General features: G+C 52.4%; 2 protein-coding genes across 2 annotated transcripts in view; both read right to left on the reverse strand.

The window, feature by feature from the left end:
* PPP2R1A (protein phosphatase 2 scaffold subunit Aalpha) overlaps window positions 1–4277 on the reverse strand; it is a gene marked incomplete at its 3' end in the record, with an annotated part of 5995 nt that extends 1718 nt beyond the window's left edge. The window contains exons 1-5 of the mRNA XM_041483303.1: window positions 4131–4277; window positions 3418–3508; window positions 3075–3166; window positions 1386–1627; window positions 80–227 (exon numbers count right to left, since the gene is read on the reverse strand). Of these exons, the coding sequence (XP_041339237.1) occupies window positions 80–227; window positions 1386–1627; window positions 3075–3166; window positions 3418–3508; window positions 4131–4208 (651 nt within the window). The remainder of the gene's footprint in view (window positions 1–79; window positions 228–1385; window positions 1628–3074; window positions 3167–3417; window positions 3509–4130) is intronic.
* Window positions 4278–7878: 3601 nt separating this feature from the next.
* On the reverse strand, window positions 7879–9108 carry ETFB (electron transfer flavoprotein subunit beta). Its single transcript, XM_041483291.1, has 2 exons — window positions 8959–9108; window positions 7879–8364 (listed from the first exon to the last, which is right to left on the reverse strand). The coding sequence occupies exons 1-2, from the start codon at window positions 8974–8976 to the stop codon at window positions 7894–7896; spliced, it is 489 nt and encodes a 162-aa protein (XP_041339225.1). The 5' UTR covers window positions 8977–9108; the 3' UTR covers window positions 7879–7893.
* Window positions 9109–10181: the final 1073 nt, after the last annotated feature.

Below are 10181 nucleotides of genomic sequence, written 5' to 3' on the forward strand. Positions count from 1 at the left end.
CCCCAGGTGTGCCCAGGTGCCCCCCAGCTGTGCCCAGCCCCCCCCCAGGTGTGCCCAGGTGTGCCCAGGTGCGCCGTACCTGCTCGTCGGAGGCCAGGTTGGAGAACATGGGGATGATCTCGCTCTTGACGTGCTCCAGCTCCAGCACCTTGGCGAACTCGCCCAGCTTGGAGGCGGCCGCGCGCCGCACCATGGGCGTGTCGTCCGAGCACAGGTTCCGGAAGTACCTGCGGGCACACCTGGGGGTCACCTGGGCACACCTGGGGGGCACTGACAACAGCCCAGGGTCACCTGAGTACATCTAAGGGTCACCTATGGGTGTGCTGTCCCACCTGAAGTACCTGCGGGCACACCTGGGGGTCACCTGGGCACACCTGGGGGGCACCTGAGTACACCTGAGTACACCTGGGGGGTACCTGAGTACATCTAAGGGTCACCTATGGGTGTGCTGTCCCACCTGAAGTACCTGCGGGCACACCTGGGGGTCACCTGGGCACACCTGGGCACACTTGGGGGGAACCTGAGCACACCTGGGGGGCATCTAAACACACCTGAGTACAGCTTGGGGGCATCTGGGCACAGCTGGGATGGGTTGGTGACCCTGTGGCCACCTCACTGACCCCACCCCAATGACCCCGTGGTCACCCCAATGACCCCCTGGTCACCTCACTGACCCTGTGGTCACCTTAATGACCTTGTGGTCACCTCAGTAACCCCACCCCCACCCCAATGACCCTGGGGTCACCCCAATGACCCTGTGGCCACCTCAATGACCCCATGGTCACCTCACTGACCCCATGGTCACCTCACTGACCCCACACCCACCCCAATGACCCTGCGGTCACCCCAATGACCCCATGGTCACCTCAATGACCCCAAGGGCAAACTGATGGCCCTGTGGTCACCTCAATGACCCTGTGGTCACCTCAATGACCCTGGGGTCACCCCAATGACCCCATGGTCACCTCATTGACCCCACACCCACCTCAGTGACCCCAGGGATGGACTGGTAACCCTGTGGTCACCTCAATGACCCTGTGGTCACCTCAATGACCCCAAGGACAAACTGATGACCCCATGGTTACCTCATTGACCCCACACCCACCCCAATGACCCCGTGGTCACCTCAATAACCCTGTGGTCACCTCAATAACCCTGGGGTCACCCCAATGACCCCGTGGTCACCTCAATGACCCCAAGGACGAACTGATGGCCCTGTGGTCACCTCAATGACCCTGTGGTCACCTCAATAACCCCGTGGTCACCTCAATGACCCTGTGGTCACCTCAATGACCCCGTGGTCACCTCAATGACTCTGTGGTCACCTCAATGACCCCATGGTCACCTCACTGACCCCACCCCATGCCACGGCGGCGGTCACTCACTGGCGCAGCTCGGCCTTGACGGGGCTGGACACTCGCGGGTAGCAGACGCTGAAGAGGCCGCAGGCCGAGGTGCGCGACGTGAACCAATCCCCTCCGGCCAGCCGCTTGACCAGCGGCACGAAGTGACCCTCGAGGTCCGGCGGGGAGTGCTCGTGGGACACGGCCCGCAGCGACTCCACCGCCTTGTCCCGCACCACCGTCTCCTCCACCGTGGCCAGGCTCTCCAGCGGCGGCTGCGGACACATGGACGGGTGGACGTTGAGTGGACGGGTGGACATTGGGTGGGCAGATGGACATTGGGCGGGCAGGTGGACATTGGGTGGACAGAGGAACACGGCATGGTCAGATGGACATGGGATGGACAGAGGGATGTGGGATGGACAGGTGGACATTGGGTGGGCAGATGGATGTGGGATGGACACAGGTGGTCAGATGGACACCGGATGGACAGAGGGATGTGGGATGGACATGGGGCCATCAGATGGACACAGGGTGGTCAGGTGGACACAGGATGGACAGATGGACACGGGATGGGCAGAGGGATGTGGGATGGACAGATGGACACGGGATGGACAGAGGAACATGGGATGGGCAGAGGGATGTGGGATGGACAGGTGGACACAGGGTGGACATTGGGTGGGCAGATGGACATTGGGTGGACATTGCGTGGGCAGATGGACATTGGGTGGGCAGGTGGACATTGGGTGGGCAGATGGACAAAGGATGGTCAGATGGACATGGGATGGACAGAGGAACATGGCATGATCAGATGGACATGGGGCCATCAGATGGACACAGGGTGGTCAAGTGGACATGGGAGGGTCAGATGGACACAGGATGGGCAGGTGGACATTGGGTGGACACGGGATGGACAGAGGAATGTGGGATGGACAGGTGGACACGGGATGGACATTGGGTGGGCAGGTGGACATTGGGTCGAGAGGTGGATGTGGGATGGACACAGGGCGGTCAGATGGACATGGGATGGACAGAGGAACATGGTCAGATGGACATGGGGCCATCAGATGGACACAGGGTGGTCAGGTGGACACAGGATGGGCGGGTGGACACAGGGTGGACAGCTGGACATTGGGTGGCCAGATGGACATAGCATGGACAGATGGACACGGGGCCATCAGATGGACACAGGGTGGTCAGGTGGACGTGGGATGGACAGATGGACACAGGGTGGTCAGATGGACACGGGGCCACCAGATGGACACAGGATGGACAGATGGACACAGGGGGGACAGAAGGACGTGGGATGGACAGAGGGACGTGGGACGGACAGACGGACAAGGCGTGGACACCGGATGGCGCTTCGGGGCTCCCAGGTGTGTGTCAGCCCCGCCCAGGTGTGCTCAGGTGTTCTCCAGGTGTGTTTTGGGGCTCCCCAGGTGTATTTTCAACTCCTCAGGTGTGTCCCCAGATGTTCCCCAGGTGTGTTTTTGTCCCCCCATGTGTTTTTGTGTCCCCAGATGTTCCCCAGGTGTGTTTTTGTGTCCCCAGCTGGCCCCCAGGTGTATTTTTCTCCCCCCTAGGTGTATTTTTGTCCCCCCCCAGGTGACTTTTTGCCCCCCCAGGTGACTTTTTCTCCCCCCAAGGTGAGTTTTTACCCCCCCAAGGTGACTCCTTATCCCCCCCAGGTGAGATTTCCCGCCCCCCAGGTGAGTTTTTGCCCCCCCAGGTGTGCACGAACTCAGGTCCCCCCACGAGGGCGGTGAAGGTGCCCAGCTGCTCCGCCAGGGCCAGCAGCACCTCGTCCTCATCGTAGATGGTGTCTGCGACCGCACAGGTAACACACCTGTCACTCACCTGGCCCCTCTGACACCTGTCAATCACCCACAGGCCCCGCCCACCTCCCCCAAAACCCCGCCCGCCTTCCAAAATCCGGGCGGTTTTTGGCGTTTCCAAGGGAATTTTGGGACTTCCCAGGGCTGTCCCACCCCCAGTTGGATTTTGGGGACGCCTCCCCCACAAATTTTGGGAATTTTCACCCAAATTTTGGGGCCTTCCCGGGAAGTTTTGGTACCGGTGAGGAAAGGGAGGAGCTCGCTGCGGGTTCGCTCCACGCCCAGCGCCAGCGCGATGGTTGAGAGCTTCTTGATGCTGTTGAGGCGCAGCTGGGATGAAAAAATGGGGGAAAATCAGGAAAATTTGGGAAAATTCGGCGAAAATCGGCGGAAAAAAACCGCGGGAATCGCCCCCCTCACGAGGAAACCCCGCCCACAACGCGCCGCGGCCAATCAGGAGCGGCGTCTCACGGCTCTGCAGCGGCGCCGCGGCAGCGAGGAGGCCTCCGATTGGCTCCTCTAAGCCCCGCCCATGCAGGCAGCAGCCAATGGAGAGCGGCGCTGCCTCGGCCTCGCGCTGCCATTGGCTGCGGCGAGGAGGGAGCCGCGCTGCCCCGCCGCTAGGGAGCGCTGCGGCGGGCGGGGCAGATTTCTCCCCTCAGAGCTCTGCCGACCAATCAGAACGCGTCTAATAAACCCAAACCGCCGCTCCAGCCAATCACAGCGCGCCTTTCACCGCAACCACCAACCGCCCCACACATGTAACGCCGCCACCCATTCGCCCGCGCCTGAGGGGACCGGGCCGGCTCAGCCAATCAGCGCGGCCGTCTCATGGCGGCCATCAGCAGAGGACCAGCGGGCGATGGCGGCCGAGTCCCGGTGGCCACGGAAGAGGCCCCGAAGCCCCGGAAAAAGCCCCGGGGGTATCGCTGCGAGGCCCCGGTAGCGGTACCTGCACGTCCTCGTTGCGGAGCTCGTCGATGAGCACCGCGATGGGGTAAAGCGAATCGTCGCCGTCCGCCGCCGCCATCTTCGCCGCCGCCGCCGCCCCGGCTCTGAAGGGCCGCACGGGGCCGCCCGCTCCGCTCCTGCAGGGCTTCCGAGGCGCTGATTGGTCAGCGCTGCCGCACAGCCCGCCTGCCGAGTCTTCCTATTGGTTCAGCGCGCTGTCTGTCAGTTGAAACCCCTCCCATGCGGACGGCCGGAGAACTCGCGTTCTGATTGGGCGACGCTGTTGATTGACAGCGCGCGGGGGGGCGGGGCGAGGGGTTGCTGGGCAACGCGGAGGCGCCGTGTTGGAGACCGGGACGAACTGGGACGAACTGGGACAGACTGGGAGCGGACTGGGAGCCGCTGGGTTATACTGGGACAAACTGGGACCCGCCAGAGCCTGAACTGGGACAAACTGGTTTATACCGGGACGCCCCCGCAGCAAAAACCACCCAAAACCAGTAAAACTGGGCCAGGGTATGGCCCCGCCCCCGCTTGCTTAAACCACGCCCTTCATAGAAAGCGATGACGTCATGGACTGGCCACGCCTTTATTGGGGTGGGGGGGGGGGAAGGCACTGGGGGGAACTGGGCCAGACTGGAAGGCACTGAGAGGAACTGGGAGGAACTGGGAGGGACTGGGGGGAACTGGGATGAACTGGGAGGGACTGGGAGGGACTGGTGCGTCAGATGCGGCCGGCGTGCCTCAGTTTCCCCAGCAGGCTCTCCATGCTGTCCCCTCCCTGTGGCACTGGGATGAACTGGGAAGGCACTGAGGTGAACTGGGATGGACTGGGATGGACTGGGAGGGACGGCTTTCTGCGGGAAATTGGGAATTTTAGGGGGATTTTGGGGGGATTTTTTTAGGATTTTTTTAGGATTTTTTGGGGATTTTTTTCAGGATTTTTTTAGGATTTTTTGGGGATTTTTTTCAGGATTTTTTTAGGATTTTTTCAGGATTTTTTTGGAATTTATTAAAGATTTTTTTGGATTTATTTAGGATTTTTTTCAGGATTTTTTTAGGATTTTTTCGGGATTTTTTTGGAATTTATTAAAGATTTTTTTGGATTTATTTAGGATTTTTTTCAGGATTTTTTTAGGATTTTTTCAGGATTTTTTTGGAATTTATTAAAGATTTTTTTGGATTTATTTAGGATTTTTTTTCCAGGATTTTTTTAGGTTTTTTTTTAGGACTTTTTGGGATTTTTTCGGATTTTTTCAGGATTTTTTTAGGATTTTTTTGGATTTTTTTAAGATTTTTTTTTTATTTTTTTCAGGGTTTTCTCAGGACTTTTTTAGGATTTTTTCGGATTTTTTTAAGATTTTTTTGGGATTTATTTAGGATTTTTTTTATTTTTTCAGGATATTTTTGGAATTTTTTAGGATTTTTTAGGACTTTTTGCTGATTTTTTTCAGGATTTTTTTAGGATTTTTTGGGATTTTTTCAGATTTTTTTAGGATTTTTTTTTAGGATCTTTTGGGGATTTTTTCACGATTTTTTCAGGATTTTTTTGTATTTTTTTCAGGGTTTTTTGGGGATTTATTTAGGAATTTTTTGGATTTTTTGGGGATTTTTTGGGAATTTTTTAGGATTTTTTGGGGATTTTTTTTTCAGGATTTTTTTAGGATTTTTAGTATTTTTTTCAGGATTTTTTGGGGATTTTTTTGGGGATTTTTTTAGGATTTTTTTGGGATTTTTTAGGATTTTTTTCAGGATTATTTCAGGATTTGTCTTTTATTTTTTCAGGATTTTTGGGGATTTTTTCCAGGATTTTTTCAGGATTTTTAAGGATTTCTTTAGGATTTTTTTGGATATTTTTGGGATTTTTAAAGCATTTTTCTTGATTTTTGGGGTTTTATTTCAGGGACAATTTTTTCAGATTTTTTTGGGTAATTTTGGGGATTTGTTTTGGTATTTCTAGGGATTTTTTTATAATTATATCAGGATTTTTTGGGAATTTTTTTGGAGATTTTCAGAGAACTTTAGGGATTTTTTCGGACTTTTAAAGGATTTTTTGGGAAATTTTTGAGCATTTTTTAGGAATTTTTCAGGATTTTTTTGGAAATCATTAAGGATTTTTTTAGGAATTTTTGGGGGGCATTTTTGGGGGATTTTTTGGGATCTTTGGGGGGAGTTTTAAAGGCATTTTTTGGGATTTTTGGGGGAGCTCTTGCTGACCCCACTGACCCCAGGTTTGGGTGGCCGGAATTTTGGGGAATTTTTGTGGAATTTCGGGAATTTGTGGGAATCCCCCGGGAATTTGGGGATCCTGGAGATATGGGGAGCACCCAAAAATTTGGGGGAGTCCCAGGAATTTTGGGAATACCCAGAATTTTGGGGAAATCTCATTCTTAGTGACCCCAGTTTTGGGACAACAGGTCTACCCCCATTGGCCGCTATGGGAACCACGGGAATTTTTGTGGAATTTCGGGAATTTTTGGGAATCCCCCGGGAATTTGGGGATCCTGGAGAGACGGGGAGCACCCAAAAATTTGGGGGAGTCCCAGGAATTTTGGGAAGGATTTTTTTGGGGATTTTTTTAGGATTTTTTTGGGATTTTTTAGGATTTTTTTCAGGATTATTTCAGGATTTGTCTTTTATTTTTTCAGGATTTTTGGGGATTTTTTCCAGGATTTTTTCAGGATTTTTAAGGATTTCTTTAGGATTTTTTTGGATTTTTTGGGGATTTTAAAAGCATTTTTCTTGATTTTTGGGGTTTTATTTCAGGGACAATTTTTTCAGATTTTTTTGGGTAATTTTGGGGATTTGTTTTGGTATTTCTAGGGATTTTTTTATAATTTTATCAGGATTTTTTGGGAATTTTTTTGGAGATTTTCAGAGAACTTTAGGGATTTTTTCGGACTTTTAAAGGATTTTTTGGGAAATGTTTTGAGCATTTTTTAGGATTTTTTTAGGACTTTTTGGGGGAGATTTTTCTGGATTTTTTGGGGATTTTGGGCAGTTTTTTCAGGATTTTTTGGGCATTTTTTAGGAATTTTTCAGGATTTTTTTGGAAATCATTAACGATTTTTTTAGGAATTTTGGGGGGCATTTTTGGGGGATTTTTTGGGAACTTTTGGGGGAGTTTTAAAGGCATTTTTTGGGATTTTTGGGGGAGCTCTTGCTGACCCCACTGACCCCAGGTTTGGGTGGCCGGAATTTTGGGGAATTTTTGTGGAATTTCGGGAATTTGTGGGAATCCCCCGGGAATTTGGGGATCCTGGAGATATGGGGAGCACCCAAAAATTTGGGGGAGTCCCAGGAATTTTGGGAATACCCAGAATTTTGGGGAAATCTCATTCTTAGTGACCCCAGTTTTGGGACAACAGGTCTACCCCCATTGGCCGCTATGGGAACCACGGGAATTTTTGTGGAATTTCGGGAATTTTTGGGAATCCCCCGGGAATTTGGGGATCCTGGAGATATGGGGAGCACCCAAAAATTTGGGGGAGTCCCAGGAATTTTGGGAATACCCAGAATTTTGGGGAAATCTCATTCTTAGTGACCCCAGTTTTGGGACAACAGGTCTACCCCCATTGGCCGCTATGGGAACCACGGGAATTTTTGTGGAATTTCGGGAATTTTTGGGAATCCTCCGGGAATTTGGGGATCCTGGAGATATGGGGAGCACCCAAAAATTTGGGGGAGTCCCAGGAATTTTGGGAATACCCAGAATTTTGGAGAAATCCCATTCTTAGTGACCCCAGGCATTCCGGACAACAGGTCTACCCCCATTGGCCGCTATGGGAACCATGGAAATTTTTGTGGAATTTCGGGAATTTTTGGGAATCCCCCAGGAATTTGGGGATCCTGGAGATATGGGGAGCACCCAAAAATTTGGGGGAGTCCCAGGAATTTTGGGAATACCCAGAATTTTGGAGAAATCCCATTCTTAGTGACCCCAGTTTTGGGACAACAGGTCTACCCCCATTGGCCGCTATGGGAACCACCGGAATTTCCGGGAATTTTTGCGGAATTCCAGGGGTTTTTGGGGAACCCCTCGGGAACGCTGGGGCTCTGGGGGTTCCCCCACGCACCATGATGTTGGGCAGCGTGGCGTAGCGGGGCTCGTTGAGCCGCAGGTCGGCCGTCAGCACGGCCGGCAGCCGCAGCCGCAGCGTCTCCAGGCCGCCGTCCACCTCGCGCTCCACGCGCACGGCCCCGGACTCCAGCTGCACCCGCGAGGCGAACGTGCCCTGCGGGACCAGTAACGGACCAGTGGGCACTGGGAGCCTCCCAGTATGGACTGGGAGCCGCCCAGTAAGAGTTGGACCTTCCCAGTATGAGTTAGACCCTCCCAGTATGGTCTGGGCCTCCCGCAGTTTCACAGCCTTTGGGGTGAATATATCCCACAATCCCCCACGACTTAAGGGTGAATATATCCCACAACCCCCGCGATTTGGGGTGAATATATCCCACAATCCCCCGCGATTTGGGGTGAATATATCCCACAATCCCCGCGATTCGAGGTGAATATATCCCACAATCCCCCACGACTTAAGGGTGAATATATCCCACAACCCCCTGCGATTTGGGTGAATATATCCCACAATCCCCCGCGATCGGGGTGAATATATCCCACAATCCCCACGACTTAAGGGTGAATATATCCCACAACCCCCTGCGATTCGAGGTGAATATATCCCACAACCCCCCGCCGCGGTGCACCACGGGATATATTCCCCATTACAAGGCATTGTGGGATATACCCCCCTCCACTGCCGCGGAGGATGACGGGATTTATCCCCCCGCGGGGGGATGTATCCCATGGTGCCCCGCGCGCGGCCTACCTGCGGCCAGTCCAACATGGCGGCCAGGATCTGCCCGGTCTGGTTGCAATCGTCATCGATGGCCTGGGGGGAGGGGGACAGGGGGTCTATAGGGGATCCATAGGGGATCTATAGGGTCTATAGGGGTTTGTTGGGGTGTATAGGGGCTCTGTAGGGTCTCCATAGGGATCCACAGGGATCCATTTGTTTCTGTAGGGTCTCTGTGGGGATCTATAGGGGTTCTATAGGGGATCCATAGGGGATCCATAGGGTCTATAGGGGTTTGTTGGGGTGTATAGGGGCTCTGTAGGGGATCCATAGGGGATCTATAGGGGATCCCTATAGGGGTTCTATAGGGGATCCATAGGGGATCCATAGGGGATCCATAGGGGATCCATAGGGGATCCATAGGGGATCCATAGGGGATCCATAGGGGATCCATAGGGGATCCATAGGGGATCCATAGGGGATCCATAGGGGATCCATAGGGGATCCATAGGGGTTCTATAGGGTTCTATGAGGTTTTATAGGGTCTCCATAGGGACCAATAGGGTTCTGTAGGGATCCATAGGGGATCAATAGGGATCTATAGGTGATCCATAGGGGATCTCTAGGGGATCAATAGTGTTCTATAGGGGATCAATAGGGGCTCCATAGGTGACCCATAGGTGATCAATAGGGGCTCCATAGGGGATCCGTAGGTGATCAATAGGTGATCCATAGGTGATCAATAGGGATCAATAGGTGACCAATAGGTGATCAATAGATGATCAACAGGCATCAATAGGTGATCCACAGGAGATCAATAGGTGATCAATAGGTGCTCCACAGGTGATCAATAGGGATCAATAGGCGATCAATAGGTGACCCACAGGTGATCAATAGGTGATCAATAGCGATCAATAGGTGATCCATAGGTGATCAATAGGGATCAGTAGGCGACCAATAGGTGATCAATAGGCGATCAATAGGTAACCAATAGTGATCAATAGGCGATCAGTAGGTGATCAATAGTGATCAGTAGGTGATCAATAGGTGACCCATAGGGATCCATAGGTGCTCAATAGCGATCAATAGGTGATCAATAGGGATCAATAAGCGATCAATAGGTGATCAATAGGGATCAATAAGTGATCAATAGTGATCAATAGGGATCAATAGGTAACCCATAGGGATCCATAGGTGCTCCATAGCGATCAATAGGTGCTCCACAGGTAATCCATAGGGATCAATAGGTGACCCAC

Source organism: Pyrgilauda ruficollis, unplaced genomic scaffold (assembly GCF_017590135.1).
Source record: "Pyrgilauda ruficollis isolate IOZ18807 unplaced genomic scaffold, ASM1759013v1 scaffold1164, whole genome shotgun sequence".
Classification (NCBI taxonomy): Eukaryota; Metazoa; Chordata; class Aves; order Passeriformes; family Passeridae; genus Pyrgilauda; species Pyrgilauda ruficollis.